Source organism: Trachymyrmex cornetzi, unplaced genomic scaffold, assembly GCF_001594075.2.
Source record: "Trachymyrmex cornetzi isolate Tcor2-1 unplaced genomic scaffold, Tcor1.1 scaffold647, whole genome shotgun sequence".
Taxonomy (NCBI): domain Eukaryota; kingdom Metazoa; phylum Arthropoda; class Insecta; order Hymenoptera; family Formicidae; genus Trachymyrmex; species Trachymyrmex cornetzi.
In genome coordinates this window covers 39,528-65,418 of record NW_017299967.1, presented here as the reverse complement: position 1 = coordinate 65,418, position 25,891 = coordinate 39,528, and the positions used below count along the sequence as shown (strand labels likewise).

The 25,891-nt window shown below is 31.6% G+C and overlaps 1 protein-coding gene across 1 annotated transcript in view; it reads right to left on the bottom strand.

Annotated features, from left to right (window-relative positions):
- LOC108767103 (tRNA dimethylallyltransferase, mitochondrial) overlaps positions 1-25,891 on the bottom strand; it is a 102,497-nt gene that overhangs the window by 75,110 nt on the left and 1,496 nt on the right. Inside the window, exons 2-3 of the mRNA XM_018516799.1 lie at positions 1,976-2,113; positions 922-1,277 (exon numbers count right to left, since the gene is read on the bottom strand). Coding sequence (XP_018372301.1) covers positions 922-1,277; positions 1,976-2,113 — 494 coding nt within the window. The remainder of the gene's footprint in view (positions 1-921; positions 1,278-1,975; positions 2,114-25,891) is intronic.

Genomic DNA, 25,891 nt, shown 5'->3' with positions numbered 1-25,891 from the left:
AGCTAGTAACTAGCCAGAAATACCAGACAGCAGTTATCTAAGACACAACTTTTCTAGCTAACCGTTAGCTAGAAATGAGGTTCAATTTCTACTCGGGTATATATTTGCAGAACGCTATGTAAAATGTATGACTTTTCGCATTAGACTTGTCGCATGGTTATAATTAATTTAATATATATGTAATGTTATTAAGGGTATATCATTTTTACAAATAATAACGTTAAATGTTAAAGTTTATATACTTTAAACAAATTATTAAATTTGAATGAATATATCTGAAAGTTGAAAGTTATTTGGTAAATCATCAATGACTTAATTCACAGTTTTTTCGTAATAGACATTATGTTTAACTACTTTAACTATGAATATGTTATTAACCGCCAACATTAAAAAACCTTTTGAAAACTAGAAGTCTTATCAACATATTTAATTTTAATTGCAATAAAAGCAAAAAAAAATTAATAATAATATTAATAATATTCTATTCTTTAGTAGATCATATTATACATTGTAGTTATAATATAAATAACAAAATACATAAAAATAGCCCTTTTTGCAAATTACATTACAAATTTTTCAAAATTTTGACATGATGGAGCAATTTGGAAAACGCATTCACATTCCTATTTAACTATTCCTATTAAACAAAAAACTATAAAAAGTGACTAGTCTTATTCGAAAAAAGTCATTTTTTGTCAAACAGTATTATGTAGGATACTCAAACCAATTGCTAGAATAGCAAAACTTTTTGCAGCATTGCTCGTCATGCTCGAGTTTCCTACATAATTATTTTGATGACTCAACAAAATATTATTTTCAAGTTTGTATCTACCTAAAGATGGCTCAGCAAAATCGTTCTTTCCGTGTATTCGTCTAAACAAAAGCAATCAACATTCCAATAATCACAAATTTGCATGTTACCTTATAACTTTCCGTCTGTTATTGGGATGCAATTTGAACGCCATCTCCGGATCGATCTTCATCAGTCTTTGGTGTAGCTCCTCGTTGCTGCCATCGTATACTCTCGCGTCGAATTTCAACTTCTTCGGCGCCGTCTCATCATCATCGTCATCGCTGTCATTCAGTCGATCTTGTACATTGTATCGATCGTCCGATCTGTTTTCGATCGACGTGCTTGAATTGGTCGCGCTTGAATTGACTTGCATCGACGGTTCTTTCGGATCAGTTATAAGAATCTCCCATAGTAGTGATTCTATGTAATAGTTCGTACCACCGACGACGATCGGTAGTTTCCTTCTGGCCAGCAGGTTGTCTATCTATATCGATAGAAAAGGAAACAGTTGGAGTGGAGTGTGGATAAAAGTAGGACCGAGCGATCTGCGCGGGAGACCGTGGCTAATGATCGTATCAAGGTCTTCGTGAGGATCAGGGGCGTTCCAATTGGCTTCGTTCAAGATCTTTATTTTACGAAACCGATTTCGCGAACCGAGCTGTGAACTCGTCACTTATAGTTTCATCGAGAGAGTCGATGTAATTATAAATCTTAACACACAACAATAAGCCGTTTCGTACTGGCCAGAAAGAGAAACGGAAGAAAAAAGATATCACTTCCGACATCTGTGATTCATTAAGCATTCTTTGTACGTTTTTTCGTTAATACGTTCTGAGAAGGATGACTTGCCTACCTAATGATTTTATCTACATGATAGCTTTGCGGATTCTTTTAACATTCTCTTAATTTTCAGAGATATTATAATTAACTTATTATAAATCAATCCTTGCTTGATTAGACTCAAGACGTAATACAAAAATAAATTATTATGTATCTCATTATTCATGTAACTTGTAATCATTATTATAGCAAATTATGAAGTTTTCTGCTAGTTTGTAAGAAAATAATAATTGAACGCTCTTCATTGAACATCATCCTTATTGCTACGTAATTATAGCTGTCGCGTTAAATCGTCGGGCATCTCGGTTAACGCGGAAAAAGAGAACGAGATGTGACGATTACGATCGGCAGGGCCATGTTCCTGAAGTCGATTACGGAGAAGTTGGTCAGCGGGTCCACGATGTCCAGCATGTGATGCGGCGCCGCCTTTCTTTCCACTGGGGTCACCTTCGCGGTAACGATGTCCAGGCCTTTGTACACCTGCGGACCGAGAGAGAATCGCCGTAATTAAAAGTGAAATAACGAGGGACCGGCGAGACACAGTCATGAAAGAAGTAAGTAACGGTTGATAAATAATGAATGAATAGAAATAATGCGATATCGAATGATTCCGTTAATTGCACCGCTTGTGTGATTTTGCGACCAAGGATAAATGCAACGAATAACGCAAACGACAGTCAGCAAAATCGTGCTCGATTCAAAATTATAAAAGTTGAAAAGAGATATCGAATCAACCATCCACGAAAAATGATTGTCATCAATGTAACGAAAATTAATAAATTTACGCAATTTCTTATCAACGCAATTTATAATCTTATCGAATTTTACTTAAACATCTCGTGATAAAAATAACGTCGCTCGAGAATTCTTAAACAGTTGCCAAGAATTTTGTCAAAATCATTACTTTTCTTTTCTTTCTAAACACTATATAATCACGTATTTGTAGCTCTTTTTCAACGTGTATTAAATTATTCAAACTTTTGTACATATATGTAATGAATGATAATATTGGACGCAGTTATCTAAAAGCTATTAGCAATAAAGACATAAACAGATTTTTTCACATAAAACACCTGTTACATCATTTCACTGAACACAGTATTATAAAGATAATAAAATTATATCAGCAATTATCTCAATAATCCGAATTCAAAAACCGCTATTAATATTTCTTCATTCCTTTTTCAAATTTGCATTTACAAGATGAGTCGGCAGTGCTGTTAAATAAAGAGCAGGTACATGTAAGTTCGAGGTCATCGGGAGTGAATGAGAATGATGGTCCCACATAAAGGAAAACATTGTATAGTGGCTTCCCGGCAATACTACGAGAGAAATACAAAGCGTAAAAAAACTATGTTTTTAACGAGATCTGCTTGAAATAACGCTGATTATAAACACGATTTGGTGGCGCGCAAAAATATAAGATCTAAATACAGTAAATCCTTGCATACTCCGATAACGATAATGGTTTTTTATAATGTTTGCGGCAAAACTCTAGTATTATACGCAGTAAATTATTCTCATATTACGCAGTATGTTTTTTAAAGGAGGATACCTAAAAACAACTTAAAAGTAACTGTCAAATGATAATATAGCAAAAAATTTGGCATTCTATCTATTTTAATAGTTGTGCTTATGAAGCCTTTTAACATCTCATAAACTACAAAATATTACGGTTTCAATCAATTTAACTGCAATTACTTTTTCCATACAATCATCGATAAAATTCCTAAGCTGTTTTGTTTTAAAATAAAATAAAAATAATTTTTTATTTTTCAATTTTTTTATTAAATCTCTTTTTTAATTTTTCCATAACGAGGAATGTATTCCTAAATATAATTTTTGACATAATAAATTTTGTAGGTATAATTTGAAATTTGTTTTTCGTTATCTAACGATTTAATGTAGTACCTTTCTATTGATTCTCTTTGTCCAATATGATTCTTAAGATTTGCTAAGTTTTTTCTGCTCGTCAATGATTTTGAGTTAACACACTATGTTTTAGGTGGTTCCTTAAAATGACATATTTCAATACCTTTCGAGTCAAAACTTTCCATTTATAAATGCATCGAAAATTTTATAACGGATTTATTATATCAAACAGATGATATTTCCTTCTTGAACGTGCTAAATAAAATTTATATCGCATCACGCAGTTAAAACACACTTGAATCGTGTAACTAACAAAGATTGAGACAAGTGTCTAATCTTCGTTCCACTTCGCTCGCCAGCATGAATGAGCTCCGATCAAAAACCTCGTACATCGTTTCTATAGTGATGAAACGTCGAAGAGAAGTATAGCGAGGTATCGGCAACGTTCTCAGTGATGGTGACAGACTACTGACTGAACAGCTGCGACTCGAAATCCATTAATCCATTCCTACTAATAAAGATTAACTTTAATCTCGGTTTAATTTATTCTTCATCTTCTTTTCAATCTTAGAATTGAAGAAAGATAAAATGTAAGTTAAAACCAAGATTAAAGTTAATCTCTATTAAGATAGAAATGGATAAAAGTCTCATCGGAAGTGTCAAACGCAAAATTAGAAGATTTGAAAGATACTATAGTACCATCGATTATTATCAATTAACGACTAGTCAACGATTCAATTATGCATAATTAAAACAGTCCACAGAAGCCAATAATAAGTGCGCTTTGCTCTGTGTAAAAGCAAAAATAAATAGAAAAAACATAGAAAACAGAAAAAATAAAATTAAAGGGAAATCAAAAAATAAAAGTAAAATTATAAAATGGAAGAAAAAATAGAAATATATCTCCGAAGTTCTAATATTTATGGTTAAGTTATGATTTTCCTTATTAATAAAATTGCAGAGAATTCTTTGTAACATAACATTTTTGACACAGCAAAAACAAAAGTAAATTAATGACATTCCAAAGGCGTCCACATCGATTTCACCATTTGTCAATATAATTAATAATCAGTGGGTAAGATTTCTTTTACCGACATTCTCCCATTTTTCTGCGAAAATGTACTCGTGCTTTGGCACTGATATATATCTGCTTTCTGTAATTCGAGAAGAACCCAGTACGTATAAAGTACGTGCCTAGAGGCTCAATAGTGCCTTCAATCACTTTTCTACTTCGTTAATCGCACTGTTAGCAAACGAAGTTCCACCGGTACTTCGTGATTCGTTTACACAATGGAGAAGATATAGAAGTAAAGCGAAGGAACAGCTGTAGAATTCGTGTAACGTTCGAAGTAGAAACGAAGTCAGAGACACGTGTTAACAAGTATATCTCGCAACCAAGCCTGGCAACCAAGATTCCATTCGGTCCTGTAACTATTTAACGCGCTAAACGGTGTTTTTTTCCATCCATTGAAACTATTGACTGGATCAGTTACATCGGCTCTTAGCGTTTGGAAATTTCTACAATTATCGTCCAATTCCATCAGTCGTTTGGCGATTTGAGAAAGATAGCTTTAAAGGCGTATCAACATTATCTTGTCAATGACGCAAGTTATTTGAAATTTAAAGCCGCGAGTGGCAATCTTATTAAAGCATTTAAATCACTTAGACGTCAATGACTATCATTATCACGAGCGTAAGAAGATTCACAACTTTTATGATTAAATTAACGTGTTGCTTGCCGTGTAGAATATCAATTAATTTGATAAAATATTAATTAAATTTCTTAAAGACATGAAATTAAAAAACATCGGATCGACATCGATAGACTTATCAAGAATAGTAACCTGGTAATCCGTTAGATGTATGATGCATCCGATGGAACAGGTATCCAAGGTTTCTAGTATACGTCCAATATCTTGAATGATCACGTTCACAATCTTCATTCATCAGGCACTTATCGGACGAACTGTTTTATGTCCAGTTCGATAAGAAATTCAGAGCAATGTATCGGTAAACGATCAAAGAATCGTTCGAATCGAACATCTTCGATTGATGAACTATTTGCATAGACAGTAAATTCATTTATCGATTAATTTAATAGAAATTAATTTCGATAGAAATTAGTTCAAACAAACTGCTCTGATTTTTACTTAACAAATTTTTAAAAAAGAGATAATCGTAATTTACGTAAATATAAGAGGAAATAAAATCATAATATGTGCAGACATAAATATATAATTCTAATTAACCACAGTAGATTTTTGAAGATTATTTTTTCCTTTTCTATTTTAAATAAAAATTTCTATTAATCTAATAATATTCCATTAATTCAGGATAATAATTTTTGACCTCTCAAATAAAGATATCGAAATAGTTCGTCCACGCACGAAAAATATCGCTTGCCGAGTGGTATTCATTGTGTAACCAAGAACATGTCGCAAGCAAAAATATCAATCGCTTACTCCACATTTCGTCGCACTATAATTCGCACATCGTTTCGAAAAAGATCTCAAACAAATCTGTTCACGCAATCTGCACACGAATTAGCGTCGTCCATCATTTTTGCCGAACTTTTAGTTTAACAGATTCGAAAGCGACGTTCTCCTGTATAAGTTATGTTGAAAGATCTTAAGTGATTAGCGAAAAGAAGAAAGTATCAAATTATGAATACAAGGACAAGATTATAGCAAAGATTGGCAAAGTTCAATGGCAGAAACCGGATAATAACCGATGTTTCCCATTATCAAAGTTAGCGGTCGCTGAGTAAGATCTCTCCCATGTTTCATTTGTTCATTTTAGGTTCTAAAACAATATATTACTAAATCGTACTTTAAAGATGTAAAAAATTTTAGATTTAATGACACAGACTGCGGGAAGCGCTATGATATTATTCTATCCTTGTTTTACGTCCACTGAACAATAAAGATAAAATGATACAATAGCGCTAATATATATATATATAGTGCGCTATCAAAACGCAGGAACGATTAAATTAGATTTTCTCATAAAGAATTTTTTTATGATATCATCTTTGTTTTTGAACAGTTTGAAAATATATACAGACGAAAGATGACATGATGAAAAATTACACGAAATGCAAAAGATTATAAGATCTGTCCTTTTCAGTCATGGTTAACTTTTCCTCTCCGCGTTGGAGAAAAAAAAAAGAGAGAAAAGGGAGAGATGAATGGTATAAGAAGTTCTGCTAATGAAAACAGACCGATTTCCGATGAAAAATCGGCACTTCAAATACTGAAGCTTGCTAGGATTGATCAAACAGTCAGATCTAATTTCGTATAAGTCTGACGTATTACATAATTAAGAACACTGTCAAAGTGATAGCTAGGATTAATCGATGGCTTAAGTAGGCGTCGAAATCTAAAGGAGCGCGAGACACGATTTGTCTTTCTCGCTTTGTTCATCACCTCGTAAAGTCGTAACCAGCTCGTCAGCAAGTAAGTGGCATTCCACGACATGGCGTTGGCGGAAGTCACAGCCGTTCTAGACGGATCTAATTCGAGACTTCAGAAATAGACGAGAGAAGGAGCGAAGAGGAATCCGAAGAGGGCGGTGTGTGAACGTTCCTAGACTCAAGGTCGTGAAGCTAAGGAGCCTGGAGAAGAAGAAGCCATATCGTATCGACCAATCGGAATAAACAGAGCGTTTCTAACGGTGCTTCGATACGAGAAGAAATTTGTGGATTGGATATATCTTCTTACGCCGTGATTTGTCGATAATGCTGAAGGAGCCTCTCGCTCACCCTCGCCATCGCTCGCAAATAAATTCTAAATCAGTTTGTACTTGACTTTCGTACTGAGAAAGATTCAAATCTTGAGTCGAAATGTTTGCAGTTAACTTCGTTGGTAAGTGCATTCCAACATTGTTTGGAAGCTCAGACATTTTATTTATACTTGATTTACTCTTGGAGAGCCACAAAAGCAGTTTTATTTTTATTCAGTTCTAAATTACTTTTCAGTTTTTATTAAACACACAAGCATTATTCTTCAATAAATATAAAAAATTTAAGTTTGGAAAGGTATTTTTTGAAGCAATTTTCTTTAAAAAAAGGGAAAAAAAGAAAAGAAAAATACCCACATTATGATCTGCCGAATTTTAACGCGATTTGAAAAATTCTAAGCACAGACTAAATCGAGAAGGAGGTTATGAAGTGGCTTTTTCTATAGTGAATATTTAATCAGTAGAAAGGGCAGGTAGGTCGCGTAGCGGCACATTACCCGTTGTCATGACATTAGAATTGCTTAGACGAATCGCATAAGCATGTGCGGCACGCGCTAACTTCCCAGGATGTCCGATCGGACAATACTATGACATAATAACTTCCAGAAGCGGACACAAGGACAAACGAAAACTTGAATTTCTCCTCAGGCAACTTGTATTAGGTATGTCAGTTGATATACGCCTTCTTAATATTCAACGATGATTATACGGATCTGATTTCGTAACTTCGAGAGACGTTTTTTTGCAGCTTAATAACTTCAACGGTACTAAAGTTATACGTATCGCCTTCGATTTCTTGTACACGATCGTAGCAATACAATTTGCAATCGTTCTATAACGAACTCACTTAAATTATTAACAAGATAAAATTTTTTCTTATTATCATTTCTACTTCTTCGACTAATGGTACAAAAAAATTGCCGCGTTTCTCGAAGTGAATAAAGATATTGGAAGATATCTGCTTTTAATAATGAAAGACTACGGCGATCCGATGTATCGTCTGAAGTATACAGTGTCCCGAATTTAAATGTCTAAACCTCGGGAGCTTGTAGGAAATCGACAAATTAAGAAAAAAAGAATTTACATTTTAACACATATAGAAGTAAACAAAAACAAAAGACAAAATATTATTCAACTTAGGGCGGGTTGTTCCACTTTTTGGTAAATTTTACGCGTTAGATAAGTCTGGTAATGTGATTGAATAATCTTAATTGCTACTCTCTTACTTAACGCGTAAAATTTACCGAAAAGTGGAACAACAGGTCCTTAAGGGATTGGATTACCTTGATATTTAACAGTGTAAACAACAATTATTATAATATATAAACTACAATTATTATAATATATAAATATGCGCGAGTGAGATGTTAACAGTTAAAGCATACAACATTAACGTTAAAGAATATTGATTACATAGTACACAAAATTAGTATTAAAAGAGCATTAATTTTTTTCTACGTTAAAATCAAATTGGCACAAAGTTATTGATTAAGCCATAAACGTTATAAAGTGAATGATTTAAATAAAGTATGATTTGAATAAAATTCGAGAAATATATAGGTCACAAATGATTTATTCGCACGATTATCTGTAATTGTTCGAAAATGTCTCGCATGAAGTACGAAAGAAAGGGGAGGACAGGTTCTTCTTCTTCCTTCTAGAATGCACCCAGGGAATCTTAAGCAGCGTTCATATGCAAATGACCTCGTGCACTTAAGGGTCCCCGGGTTCGTTCGAATCGTATCGTAAAAAATCCTCGGAGATGCGGAATCTCTCTTTGTCGGCTCAGTTTTCATGACAGTTATTGCCCATTGGGCAGCTGACTTTGAGTCGAACTCAATAAAAATCAAAGTTGAGCGAATGCCAACAATAATGAATCGTAAGTCCGTGACTATATGAGCACCCGTGACTCTAAGAGAAATTAAGTAATGTCAACGATTAGTAAACGCAGCGCACGCCCGTGCAATTATTCATGTCGCGCAGAAATTTATCGTGAATAGTATATAATTTTTTGTTGAAACTCGATAGAAAAAGACGGAATTATACAAAAACGTAAATAAATCAAATTCAAACTTAATTGCTCAAGAATTGTAAAATAAGATAAGATACACGAATAATCTGCACAATTCGAAAACCTAGTAAAAATAATTTTTTATTATTTAAGAAATATTATATTTATGTATATATACATATGCATATGTATAATATATAACAATATTTTTCCCAAAACATAATAAATACTTTGATGAGATATACGCAAAATACCCAGAGTAATAAACAATTAAACTTTTTTAAATAAATTCTTCAATTAATTTGAGCTCAATTCTTCCCTAACAAAATAATGAAAAAATAATGTTTAAACATAAACCATTTAAAAGCTTATATACATATACATATATTTTAAATTAATATCACAAATTGATATAACAGAACTTTATTTTTAATTCGTCAAAGTAAAATGTTAATGTTTTAGTAAAATATCAATTAACTATAAACACATTTAATATTCAAGAAGATATTAAACATTAAAATAAAAAAATGTTATGATAATTTGCTAATAAACTTTTGCTAAGAGAACACTAAACATAAGTTAAAAAAAACTTTTATGGATACTTTAACATATTATTGCAAAAATATTCTTATTAAAGCAACCTATATCGAAGAAAAAATAAAATAAATATGATTATATTTAATTATTCAGCCATAGCGATATCAGATATACGATTCGCATTGAGTTATGAAATAACCGTTGGGTTCCGAAGTAAGAAAGTACGCAATTTGGCGGTCTTAAGGATAAGTATCATTCAAGTAGATTAATCTGGAGGTACGACAACGAGAACGAGCTCGAACTTGTAGGAAGCAGATGCCGGACCTTGAAGTATTCCGCGAGGACCGTATCGCTTTGGGGTACCTGTACGAAAACTGGTCCGGTGGAGCGAAATGGCGCATACAAACGATCTCGTCTCCGCTCTCTCCCAAAGAGATGGACCCTCTCCTTCTTTTTCTTTCTTCTTCCGCCTCTCTTTCACTATCACTCTCTCTGTCTCTCCTCGCCGCGCTCTCATCTCTCGATCGGATCGTCCGTCTTCGTTCGCCCGCCGTCACAAAATAGCGTCCCCCATGTGTTCTCGACTCAAGAGTTTCTCACGTCATCCTCTTATCAAGTTCAGAAACCGGTCCTCCCTCTTTCCCTCCTCGTTGTCCGCGATCACGCGCAAATCATCGACCGCGTAGGTGAAAGATGCCGATCTACTACCTCCGGTCTTTCCGCCCTCCCCGTCTTTAAACATTTATTAGGCCACATTTTTTTAACTCTCAACGGTAGAAATAATAAGTAATTTGGAATGTGTATCTTCGGGAATCATCATGACCGTTCTTTACTCTTTACATAATTTTTCAGCTAAGATGTCTTAAAAGATACAAGAAGATACAGTGTTTTAAAAGATACATTCCAGATTTAAAAAGATTCTTTTTAAGTTTAATATTTAAACGGAGAATTAATATTTTATAGAAGATTTTAAAGATTTTTAATATTTTATATATATGTAGGGGAGACTGGGGACACAGTTGTAACGGAGGTTAGTTGTAACAATGCGTACCTATACCTTTTAAATGATAAGAGATAAGATGATCATATGGAGAACAAAAATAGTTGGTATCGAGGCCTGCGTTTGCCTCATGACATCAATCGCGCGTGCGCCGCATGTAAAAAAAGTTATATGTAGGTTGAAGTTATATATAGGGCTCAGATAAGCCATGTAAGTGTAAATTTACGATATATTATACTTTTTTGCTTTAAATTTTCAAATAAAATGCTTTTTATCATATTTTCATTTTATTAATTCAAAATAAAATCTGTTTTCTCAAGCTATATGTGCATGTCTTTTTTGGATATTTTTAAGTAGTTTCAAATATATTTATATAAATTTTTGCAACATCAGTTTCGGGTTAAAAATACCACATCGCCAGGGTACATTGTAAACTATTACAATTAACGGTAAATGTTAAGAAGAGCCAGCTCACTTTAAATTTTGATAAAAATACACTGAATCAATACGTTTCCGCAAAAAAATACAGATTTGACGAAAAAAAAGTGTCGCTCTGCTTCGTGAACCGAAATATTTTAAGTTGACAACTATTCAGGTTAGGAAATCAACCACAAAATACTGCGATGTAAGCATGCGCTGAGGTCACATTTTCATGCCCTATGGCCGCAAATGCGTTGTATTTCTTATTGTAATAGATATTATTCACTGCTTTGAAACAAATTCTTTGCTCTAAAACACAAATTCACTGCTTTTTAATAGTAAATTTACTGATTTAAAAACAAAAATAATATAAGAAGATAATTTCTGTTTTAGAACAGATAATTTATTTTTAAAACACTGAATTTGTGTTTTTAAAGCAGTGAATTTATATTTTAGAATAAATAACTTGTTTTTAAAACATTGAATTTCTGTTTTAGAACAGATAATTTATTTTTAGAACATGTTACAACTTTCCCTAGCTCTGTTTCATTTTACCCCAAATCGGAGCAAGATGTACTAATTCGGATTTTGATATTTTACTCGTAAACAGCCTAAAATTACACCTTTTTGCAAATAGTATCATAAAGCTAAATAGTTGTTGCGTCATGTTGCCATTAAAAGAAATAAACATATATGTCATAAATAAAGAAATATATGTATATTTCTAAAAATTGTTACAACTCTGTCCCCAGTCTCCCCTATATATAGAGTAAAAGATTTTATAGTAAAATTTAAGAAAAAGTAGAACGTAAAATCAGATACACGAAAAGAATAGTTTTGCTGAAGTAATCTAAAGTTTTAGTTAAATACGGATTTAAAAATAATTTTGTTAAACTATCAAAATAATTATGTAGGACGCTCAAACTGATTGCTAAAATATCGAAATTTTTTCAGCATTGCTCAACATGCTTGATTAAAATAAAATTATTTTCAGATCTGTATTGAATGAAATTTTTTAATATTTCAGCAAAATCGTTCTTTCCATATACTATAGCTAAGAACAACATTTTTATTTTTCATACTTTGTAAAATTAAGTCTCACACCAATCTGCGATAAGTAGATACTTTCAGTGAAACTATTACGATATACGTGGCGGTTGATAATTCTGAAAGCAACTCAATGAAAGATCGTACAATAGCAATAAACTGTCGGTCTTAGTTGGCGCGACTTAAAAGCATGCCACTTCCCTTGAGTCTCTTACTTATCTCTATCCAGAGTATGCAGGACGTGTTGTAGTCACGGGTGTGCAATAAATAGCGGTAAACTGTATTTAAGAGTGGCACTTTCGTGAACGAGATGGATTAAGAAGACAGAACACTCGAGATCGGCTCGGAGTGTCATTGCTGTACCACAATTTCACGCAAAAGCAAGCTTAGTAGACTTAGAACTTATTACGAGGCGACATGTGAATAGCTATCGCACGAGTGCACATGTTATCCAAGAAACCGCGGAACTGACCGCATTAATGCCCCGACGTGTTGGATTCGCGCAAATCCCCAGACGCGACCGAGCCCGTGTATTCACTGCGTCTACTTGGTATTTATGATAATTAGTAGGAATCCACGATGCTAATGGACTAACTCGTGTACATGTACTGTCCATCCACAAGAACGCATGTGCAGTGCCTGAGCTTGTTCTTTTCTGCCTTTATTCGCACAACTACTTAACTATGGTCAGTTGTCATTCGTAATTACTCGTAATACGTAGAATAATGATTTTTATGTGCTTATATCTCTTAAATGTGCTATATTTTGTCGCATGTTTCTACAATCTCGTTCATTTTACGAAATATTCAAATTTAAATCTCATATATGTAAGCAGAAATAGTAAACGTTAATATAACTAAACCTTACAAAAATTGGAAAATTTTGTTTTTCTTTTCAGATACAATTTAACAATTTAGGAACAAATTAATACAACTTAGGAAAGAATTAATCGGTTAATTATTTTCTAAATATTGCTAAATTGTATCTAAAAAAGAATTAATCAAACCAATACACGCTTTTCATTTCACCTTGACAGAAAATCGACAGTTTTTAATTATTACACCAATCAATAAATAAAAAAAATTGTCTTACAACGTAAATCAAATAAGATAGTTCTTAATCGTTTTTACTAATTGAATACAAAAATATCGATAAATATTCTGTAGCATACAACTACATGAATCCAACTTTTATTTTGAGTTCCAACTTGTGACAATTTTAAAATATAAATTATAATTAACTTTCTTCAAAATTTTACAAGCGACCTACTTTATGATTTTATAAATCACTTGTCGATGAAGTAATAATTAAGGGATGAATAAAAATAACGAGCATTTAATTCCCTTATTCCTCATCCTACACTGAATATGTTCTTTATATAATAATTCTCTATTTCTCACACACTGCCCCCCTCCCTCTCTTTCTCTCTCTCTTCTATACTTAAGGATATTATAATAATCAATCGCGTCGCTCGTGGCGCATTAATTAGTGAAAAGGAAATTGAGTGCTATTTAATATGTGGATTGATAAAAAGAAATGGATAAAAGAATACTAATTATGTCTTCGTTTTTTCGATCTAGAAATGCGCGTGCCGATCGCGCGAAAATTGATCGGGTTAATTAAGTTTTATGTTGTATAACGCAACGATTTATCGATGAGACTATTCATGGAGAAAATTCTTTGACTTTTTTCTGATAGAACCGGTAATGCGATGATTCTTGTTATCGGAAAAGTTACGCTCAATGGATAAGATATGAATCCACTCTCTCGTATCGTCTTTAAGAAATAAAATACCTTTTTCAGAAACCCGTTCCTGCGTGAGGAAGTAAATTAGAATACAACTGCGATATTTTCCAATTCAATTTAATTAATGATCAATTAATCTAAAACAAAAATCTCGTAATTTTATCGCTGGAGAAAGTTACATGACGGATCATTTTTCTTCTATGTATGTGTAAATGTAAGATTAATAATGTTTTGAGATCCTGATGCCTTCTCCATTGATTAAATAAACACGATATCATATATGCATGTATAGGTACTTAGCGTTATAAGATTATACACTACCATTCAAAAGTTTCGACACACTTTCCGTTTATAGAAATTTCGTAATATAAAAAAATGTGAATACATTTTGCATGCATTAATTTTTAATTTATTACATATTTTTTTCTAAAACTAAAAAAAAGAACTTATTTTATCTTAGATTTTTTTACTTCTTCAAGCATAATCTCTTTGATCTTAATTGATAAAAGTCACACTGTTACCATTCTGTAGATAAGTTCTTCAAACATCTTAATCAAACACTTGTGTTTAATTTGGGACTTAATTTCTACGAGAATATTGATACGTTTCCATATGATCTTTTATTGTTATTATAGTCGTCATATATCTAAATGTTTATCAGTGTTTAGTGCAAAATTTTTAATTCGATATTTTTTTCAATCAATATATATGTACTTGTGTATTTAAAAAATTTACTTTTGATTTCTTGTTTATAATTATTTTTCAACAATTCGTGACTCTATAATTGAACACTTCCGTAATCGAAAATAAGAGAGAATATCATATCATAATTTCATATTTTATACATAAAAAAATAGAATTATTAGCAAAACCGTAAGGCACGCTAAAACTTCTGAATGGTAGTGTATATATACGTATACAAACATCTCAATGTTAATTAAATTTTAATAGATATGACATCAAATTTTTAATTAATAATTTTAAATTTAAATTGTTCTCTACTTTTTCCCAATTAATTCACTATAATTTATTCTTTATTGATTCCTTTAATTATTAGTAATCACTCTTTGAATTCTTATGTCAAAAGTTACTAATTTTTATTTAATTTATCTTCCGCACTTTAAACATTGACATCTTGTTATATTTTAACAAGGAAATTGTAAATTCTGTAAGAAAAAGGAAAAAAAATCTGTCTAAAAATCTACTGATTTGTTAAGGCATTCAAAAGGCTTTTACCTTCTACCTTGGAGAAGTTTAACCTTGACAAATTACGCAAGCGCTCCGCAAGAGAGAGGATTGTTGGGTACGTGCTACCGTTTATCATTAGCTATTCTGAATCTCATTCACGAGTAATCAACGACGAGGATTCCCTAGCAGATCAAGGAAATTATCACACCGTGATTCAAGGTAATAAGTCGAGAGATCTGGTTTCTGCTTTAGTATCTTATTCTACTAACGGCAAGCATGATATTCGCATCGTAAATGCTGTCATATCCTGTTACAGCATTTCTACTTGGAAATATTTTTACAATACAAGCTCTGTTTATGCCGAACATCTATAGGAATTGCACGATTTGAGAAACGCATGAGCCCGACAAGTACAATCGCTAAGTTAAACAAAATTTATAGCAACATTTGCTTCTTATCCTAATTATTCGGAAATGAAAATATATTTTCAGAGAAATGTCAGAATTAATTAGATGCTAATAATACCAAGACGTGTGTATCAATACATAAAAGAAATGATCAAATCGGATAAATTTGCTTCTTTGCCAGTCTTATCTTATTTCGTTATCTTTTGCGATCTTGCCGAGTCTGATTGCTTAATAAGTGTTCTAAGAGAGGAGAATTTTTTTCTAACATTAATTAAACGATAAGATCAGATTTCTCATAGCAGTTTGACTACGCGCTAACGTTTATGTGGCGCTATAATTTTCACAACTTACGAATGTTGTAAAATAATGCAATTAAATCGATTCGTAAAAATCGTAAATCGTAAAAAGACATTTGCACAAGAATGTTTTACAAGAGGAAAGAACAATTTTGCTACAAATTTAGCTAGATTTACAGATCTATACAGATTTACAGAGAATAATTTTGTTAGACCATCAAAATAAATGTAGGTCATCTAAACTAATTGTTAAACTGTAAAAACTTTGCAGCATTATATTTGAGCATTGCTCATTATATTTGAGCATCCTATATCATTATTTTCACGGTACAAAAAAATTATTTTCTTATTTATATAGCTAAATTTTTAGATATTTTAGAACAATTGGAGCATTGAGATGAGTTGCTGCAGCATCGTTATTGCGGATAGGACCCAATTTCCATCAGCTCGTCCTATGAATTATCCATGAATTCAAACGATTTACATTTAAAAAACATATGGACGTTTTGAGGTCAATAATCTGCAAAACCAACGCATATATTTCTGTCATTTTACATTAACCTATTTGTCCGTACATGTACACGACGAGAGAAAATTTCGTTAGAATCTGATTGAAATAAAAAATAAACTTGGCACTACGTAAATATTGCTTTACTGCTGGACACACGTTTGTTATCATTTCATTAAATAATGGCACATGCATGTGACTATATATATTTTCTGCAGATAATCTCTGAATATACACCTACAGTTCTACAAAATAATAACAGAAATAATAAAAAAAATAGTGTTGACAAATTTTAAATTTATTTTTCTTAATGATATCAATATTAATTTTTTAATTTTGAGTTATTGGAAGCTAATTATAAAAATATCTTAAATATCTTCAAATTTTTGTTTCATTAAAAAATTTTTCGTTTTAACTCAAGATTTAATCTTATCAAGATGAAAGTATTGAAAATTAAGGTATGAAAAATGATAGGATTCAATCAAAATGTTATGATTACGTTATTTGAAGATGTTTTAAGATATAACATTAGTTAACACTGTTATTTGATACAATGTTAAAGTGATACTTAATATAATAATAATTGTAATGAAAATTTCTCAAGTCTATCTACTAAAGTGATTTGTTATCTTTATTCGAGATAAAACGTCGTATCACTTGGCGCCAAACAGTACTGATATTCCACATGAATAATCATGCAATTACGACACAGTATACTCCAAGAGGAATTACATAATGCACCGCGAGCGAATGCAGCAACTTAATCACGGAAGTATGACAAATTGTTCTCAGCACTCCTAATCGCAGAAGAGATGACACATCAGTGGTACATGCTTTGAACTTACGCCATATTGTGACGTACATTGTATTGCAAAAAAATATACACATATACATTTAATAATAGTGCAATTAATAGTATTAGTGTTGGATGACACTTCTCAACGATATTTTCGTTAAATACAATCAAAGTAAAAAAATATGCTTAAATTTTTCAATATTAATGGTACTCGACAAAAGTAAAAAAATTGCAAAAAGTTTTAATGATTGAAACCGAGACTGATTAAATCATCTCGATATTAATATACTAAAAGTAAAGTCTCTCTGTTTTCCTTTTAAATGAAAAAGATATATCGCGCGACAAATATTCGAGATTATACATGAAAAAAACCGAGCTGTCATATTGTCATGTAAATATGGAGTAATTTATATACACGAAATTTTTTGGTACAAGAGATAATTCGCATTGATTGCGAATTATCTCAACTGTGACATAATTTGTAAATAGTAAAATATCCTTGGATATTCGAATCTTATGATTTTTCGCTCAAAATTTATAATTTTTCGCGCTACTAACGATTTATATGAATGAAATTTCAAATTGTCCCCGATACCTTGAAACATCTAAAAGTACCGACAGCAAATGGTTACATGCTTGAACGGATCTCACATAATGTATAATAAGATGAAGAGAAACAGCTTTAGCAAAAGAATCAAAAAGCATTTTTGAAAAAAGAATTTGTCGAGAACATCCATTTAAACGAGTGACCTAATTTTGACGTATATACTCAGAAAGAACGATTTTACTGAAATATTAAAAAAAATTCGCTAGATACAGATCAGAAAATAATTTTGTTAGACTACCAAAATAATTACGTAAGGTAATGATCCCAATTATGGATCATTTAACGTAATTTTATCAATTCGTGTAAATTTAAAGCCAACTTTAGACGATTTATAATTCGCAAATTTGGAACAGAAGTCTATTTATAATTTTACGTGTCCTTTAACATAGAAAACACTTGAAAAAATAAAATTCACATATAATATATATCAGAACACACATTTATACTTAGAATACGTAATACATAAAATTATAAAAATTTTATCTTGAATTTTATCGCTAATTGTAGATCGTCTAAAATGGTGGTTCGACGATCAAACATTTAAAAAGATTATTAATTGAATTCGAGTCTCAATTATTATGGATATATAGAGTGTATTATAAAAATATCATAATTTCGAGGAATAATTGAAGAAGGAAACAATCTGCTTTTTCTTTTTAAATATTAACAATGATTGAAAAGTTGGTTCTACTTTACAATAATTGTAAAAAATTAAAGGTAAAAAATTTTGCAGAATTTTATTAATATATTTAGGAAACAATTAAACATCTTACAAGTTTGACCTATAATTGGGACTGTCATCTTAGGATATTTAAACTGATTGCTAGAATATACAAAATTTTACCAACATTATTTGAGTTTTTCTCCATAATTATTTTAAATCTAACAAAATTATTTTCAAATCCGCGTGAGCGTACCTATAGTTAAATTTTTTAATATTTTTCAGCAAAATCTTCCATGTAGTAAACAAGATTCGAATGAAATCGAATAACTATTAAACAGGATTATCAATAATCAACTTTAGTGTGCAAATCTCGAACAGCTGCCGCTAATAAATTAACGTATTTCTCGATACTATCGAACAAAGTTAAAATTAATACAGTTAAAAGCCTGCATGAATAATGATAAATAAAAAAAGCTGAGATGATTACGATCTTTTTAATATTACATGTCAAATGATATTAATGTTGATTGGCAATTACATCAATTGAGCGTTCTACAGAGCTAAATACATTCATTAATCGTTCAGTAATTGTTACAAGATTTCACTCGACATCTTGATAAAGGTTTGCACTTGCAATTCAACGCCGTAATAAAACAACGGCCGCGATCGTCCCGAGGCATCCACGTCGACAAAAGAGCCTCGTAAATCTCGCGTCATCGCGTCGCCGTGGATTTAAAACCGGTTGGTACCTGCTGTATAACCAGCGATAACTCACGAGTTTTACCACAATTTTCGTTCGTCATAATGCACACCGTCGCGTGCCATCGAAGTGCATTTTCTTGCGATTACATTTCCGTGCGCACAATCATTATCAAGAATGTTTCTCGCGAAAAAAAAATGGTGCCTCACGTTTTTCCGAAATTTGCACCTGTTTCCAATTCGATAGCCTCTTAACCTTCCAAAGCTGTCGGGGAGTCTTGAACTCCCTCGTTTATAAATAATTTGAATTATCGTTACTAAAATAAATTCAGTATTTATTCCATTTTATTAAGTTACGTCATTTTGCGTCCTTGAAATTAATTAGCGTCTTCCAGTCTGTAACATAAATGTGACTCACAGATTCAGCGCCAGTTAAGTGTGTTACAAATTTTAACGTCAGCTTCGAAAAGTTCAAAATAATAGATTCATTTATTATATATCGAAGTTTTAATGATACACAAATTTGATAATATATAATATTATATAATTTCAGTTTTTTACATAAACAATGTCATTACTATTGCATTTTCGTATAATTATTATACGTACACTGAAAAAAAATATAGTCAATTTTAATAAATATTTAGTTGAATACTGCCAACTAAATATTTATTAAATATAAAGATATATTTATTTGATACAAGAAATGTTAATTCGATTTAACAATCAATTTTTTTTGAACTGAACAAATATTTATTTACTGTAAGTAAATGTTTAGTTGGCAGTATTGAACTAAATATTTATTAAAATTGACTATATTTTTTTCTCAGTGTATAAAATAAGTTATTGTATTAGCGCAAAAGAGATGAAAAGATCACGAGATAAAGATAAATCATTATTTCTAATTAATAACTGCGTGAATTACCATTCGTAATAATCTGTCTCATTTGTGTAGGTATTAACATCCTAATAGCGAATTCTTTTGCTATCGCCAGCACTCTAATCGAATGGATTAAAACGATAGTTTCCATGCGTGGCACGCAACCGAGTTTGCCGGGGAATACTATTTTGAATTCAAGGACCAAGGTACGTTGCTTTCCATGGATCAGTGCCGCGATAAAGTATCAACGAATTTCAGCGCTATATCACACGCCTTGAACACCCTATGATTAAACGGCGTATATCCGTGAGAATGCGTTACTTTTAACGCCTACTATTCCTATCCACGTTGCGATACGAGTTTCTTATTTGAATAACAAAACAAAACAATTTTTAGATCTATATCTATCTAAATTTTTAGATTTTAATTCTTTTTTCGTGTATTATTTAATCAATAAGTATCTCTAGTATTTTAAAGAAAAAAAATGCGAATGTTTTAATCGTGCATTATACTATTATAAGAATTAATTATTATCACTCAAGGTTATATTTATAATAATAAAGAAAGCAAGATTGAAGAAACTGTCGCAGATTGTTACAATGATACTCGTCGCTGGAATTTATGCAATCGACTCGCGCGAAACGCGGACAAAGCGCGTCGTGAGACGAATCTTTCCGCGTTAAATTTGTAATCGTGCGCAATTACCTTTCGACCGCGCAGTTCGTTACACAGAATTATAAACTAATTATACTTTCATGCCGCTTTCATGCTGCCCGAACGCTAACATATACTTCCCCGGTATATTCCTTGATGAAAGGTCTCGCCTAAACGTTCACTTTCTCAAACCGTGTATCAAGTGTGCCGGTTGTAGCCTACATAACTCACAGTTACATACGTGGTATCAAACGTGTATAATGTATACGTATGTAACAATATTTATATTCGGTAACAAAACGCGTGCAATATCGGTTTAGCTAAAAGGAACAAAAGAGCATTTGTGCGCGAAATAAGATAAATAATTACGCTTTTCTGTATGTAATTACATACGTAATTAATCTCGTATATAACTGTGGTGTAAAGTTATAGTTATGCGGTTATCATATAATCCTATTATATGTTTTAGAATAGCTACTTTATATTCAAATTAAAATATCTCAGCCATATCATTTTAAGACAGTATAATTCTTAAGAATGTGTCATATCCATTTTTATAAATGTGTTAATTTATACTTTAAATCAGTGATGCGTAATCTGCGGTCCATCTGTGAATTTTTTGCAATTCAAAGCCAAAAATATAAAATTATATTTTCTATTCTTATGCTAATAACCATTTCTGAAAGATTTTACCTATTTTTAAAAGTAACATTTAAAAATGACCTTTAAAAAAAGTTGCACATCATTGCTTTAAATAAATTATATACATATGAAAGTTATATTTATATAACATTCCATTTTTATTGAACAACACATTCGTTATTTATTTTATTTGTTATTATTTTTTGTTGTTATAATACCAAAATTAAAAAAATAATTACAAACTTTTTTTTTACATAAATCGTCTTCAATACTTAACTTAAATATTGAAATTTTTATTATATTTTATAACACGTTTCTATAAATTTCCAATACGTTACAGATAAAAAATACTACTAATTAATGAAATAATTTTTGATCCACATTCTAAATTGCCGCTAAATTTTTCATATTACTTTTAAATATGTATCTATAGAAATCTAGAATAATTCATAATTTTTCCATGATTTTTTTATCATTTTAAAAATACGTGTAATATATTCTTTTTACGTAAATTTCTCTTCTTTTTTTTCTCTATCTATAATTTGATTGTCACTTACTTCCGTGATTTCCAGCTAAAGAACGAGCTCCGATAAAATCTCGTAAAATTTTTACATTATTGAGAACTTTGCGGCTCATTATTCGCTCATAAAAAATGCAGCGCGGATCATCTCAACGGATACTCATAAGAGAATCGCTTGCAGTATTCCGGTAGAATTCTAGCACGCCTTTTTAACGGCAATATTAAAATTCAACGCATTGAATATATCAGAAATTTACCATCGTATACTGAGTTTCGGTGCATATTATTCTTCCGTCTGACTAGTTTTTAGGTAAATTAGGTTTCTAGACGTTTTGATATTCCAGTAAATAAAATATTTATTTGCCGAACAGGTCTCATCGGAAATAACCAAAAATAAAATAGTATTTTAGTCAATTAATCGATTTCATTTCGACATAATTTATGCTGCATAATTACTCTGGCTAAATTACAAATTTTTTATAAAAATAAGAAATTAAAAGCAGATCAGGAAATTCAATTATTCAGGGAATTTGACGTATTTAAGAAAAAAATATATTTAATAAAAATAAAATCTCTTTAATTGAAATTTCATTTTAGATTTTTTTCCATCCATCCTATCTCTCAATTGTTCAATTCAATATAATATTTTCGATATTACATCTTCAATAAAAAAAGCAAAGAAAGTAAAGTTGAAAGAAGTTATCGCAGATCATAATAAACCTTTTTGTCAATACGTACTCGAACCCACATCAAATTTCAAACAATGTTTTTATATTTTTGTGTAAATTTCGTTGTATCAATAACTTCATTTTTCGAACGACAAGGTACAATTTTACGTAGATTTTAGCCAATTTTTATTTTTATATTTTTTACAAAAACCTTGGGAAACAACGATTTTACAGAAATATTAAAAAATTTAATTAGTTACAAATAATTTTGTTGGATCATCAAAATTATTATGTATTATACTACAGAAAGAGTTTGGTTGCATTAATTGAAATTCCGATTGAAAATGGATATATCAGAGAATTTTTTTATTAAATCTATTATAATTCTGAGATAATAAAAAATTTGATTTAATTAAAAATTTTTCTGGTCAAGTTCGCCCATTTTCAAAACAAAAATTTTTCTCAGTATGTTTACCGTTCAAGTATGATAATGTTGGAAAAAATTTTAACATTCTAGCAGTCATTGAGTATATTCTGAATAACATAATTAATTCGATAGCCAAAACAAAATTATTTTTAGATCTGCATCTAGCTAAATTTTAAAATATTTTAGCAAAATCGTCCTTTTTGTGTAATGAAATGCTGAAAAATTATGCAGGGTTATACATTAGAGGAAAATTAAATCACAGAATGGTATAATATTTGTATATTAATATTAATATATTTATAATATTTATACATTAAGATATCAGACTTTTAAGAAGCGGATTTTTCAATCAGTTCAGAACAGATGAACTTTCCCGAGCAAAAACTTAACGAATGAATACCTCTAGTTCGGCGTCTGGCGCGCAAAGCCAAGCTTAAGCGAAGAAGGAGATAGAGAAGGGGCGGGGGGAGGAAGGGAAGGAGGGGAGAGAGTGAGACAGACAGACAGACAGACAGAGAGAGAGAGAGAGAGAGAGAGAGAGAGAGAGAGAGAGAGAGAGAGAGAGAGAGAGTGAGTGAGTGAGTGAGTGAGTGAGTGAGTGAGTGAGTGAGTGAGTGAGTGAGTGAGTGAGAGCATCTCCGTGGGATGTTTGGTCGTGCGAGATACGTCCCTAGAGGATTTGATGGTCGAGAGGAAGAACAATCCCGACACTGATTACGATTCCCCGAGCGAGAGTGAAGCGAGACCGTGCCGTTTGATGTTCAGCGCGGATTGAGAGTCAGCGAGGGCGGAAATTCGCGAATATCTTTTTTTTCTTCGGCATGCGCGCGTGTGGGCGTCACGCCGTGACCGCCAGGGAGCACGTGATTTACGCACGCGAGTGAGGTCACGCGTAGCCGCGAGCGGGAAACGAAATTGGAGCCGATACGCTCCGTGTGAAAAAGCTACCGAAATAAACTGACGCGCGCGCTCGAAGACGAGAAACCGCCAATTAGACTTCTTCCTTGGGCACGAAACCAGTCCACTACTGGACTGGAAAGACGGCAATGATCTCGAGTATTAAAGTCAAAATTTATCAAATTTGATTATATAAAAAATAATGTAAGTAAAATTTTTTTTAATATTATAAAAAGTATATTTCATTCATCGTATACCTTTTTATATATAAAAAATTATAAAAATAAAAACTTTATTTCTATTTAAAAATTTTATATTTAAATTTTCTTAAAAATTGCTACGAGATTTAAAAATTGAAAGTGTAGTCAAAAGAGAATGTCAAATTGATCTTTTTCGAAAATTTTCCATAAAGATCTTCGTTCATTCAGCATGAAAAAATCCACAGAGAACACATCAGTAAAAATTTGAAAAAATTATTAGAGAAATTATAGACATTTATTTTTAAGAACTTCCTCCCACGTTAACAAATGATTGCTATATGTCAGCTGTATGTTTGTGAATAGTTTGAAATAAATCTCAATTTATAAGCATCTATGATTAATTTCTTACATCATTCAAGGAGAATCTTACAGTGAGAAACAAAAAAATTATCTTTTTACTCAAAATATTCTTTTGCATTACCTAACTAAATTTTATCGATTTTTCTTCAGAATATCAATATTTAAAAACTGACAAAATATAAAGCAGAATAACAATTTGCATGAATAAGCTCTTCACATATAATTTTTTTCAATTCATATAAATCAATCTAATATTTTCTACGAAAATTCAATTTTTTAATAATTGTATAATTTAACTTTCTGATAATTTAATAATTTTTATTTTTCATATAACGATTTCCAATAATTAACGTGTGCATTCTTGTATGAATAATTATATCTGTGATTCCCTCGTTTAGAAATGGAAGAAACGACTTCAGTTCTTTTGAAACGTATAAGTGCTAGCGTGAGAAGCAAAGGAGGAATGTCCCTGAAGAAGAAAAAAACGTCTTCGACAAAAAGAGAGAAGAAAGCCAATTTGTTTAAAACAAGGGGAGTAAGAAAGCTGACCTTTGACTACCCGATACAGAAGCGTTACGATATTAATTCGCCGGAAGTTTGTTCGACCGGAAGGTCAACGGGTTTCTCCGGCAGGCCAGTCGAAAAGACGGAATTCGATTTACATCGTGACACGATTGCGCCGCGACTGATCCTCGTGTCAAGGCCGTACGATTAGATTACCGGACGTGCCTCCGACGTGCGCGACAATTAAATCGGCTAATTTATGGGCCACGAAAGTGCGCTCTATACGCGTAGCAGACCTGTGACCCGCGACCTAACTCCCAGAAGGGAGAAAGAGAGCGACATTCAGTCGTCGTATCGAAGATGACAGCGGAATTAGCAAGCGATAACGATGATATGACAGCGATAACAATAACATATTACTTGACATCGTTACGAGGTTGATAGACGCTATAATTAATGTGACATCAGGCTTTCAGCAAATTCAAGCGTGTAATAAGTGACTTTATATGTAATTTTATGTATATATATGTCATTTAATTTTCCATGTAAAAATAACACACTATGCTGTATACAAAAATAGATTTACACATTTAAACGTGTAATATAAAGTTATTTATACACGGAATATTAAATCACGTAAATAAAGGCACTTATTACACACTTGGATTTAGATTTTAGAATGATAGTCTCGCTTTCAAGATAAGGTTTCTCACCTACAAACACGTCAGAATATAAATAATTATCTTTTAAAAATAAATTACTATTATCGTTTTTATCTTTATCTATACATTCTTCTTCCTAATCACTCCAAGATAAAGTTGTCTCGCTTTAGAGATCCGAAACTGTCTAGTCACATTACTGGAATCTCATTCCAATATTGAGAAAAAATTCTAATTGAAAATGAACGGACCAGAAGATTCTGATCATATCAATCAAAATTTTGATTATCTCATTCGTAATAGATTTAACC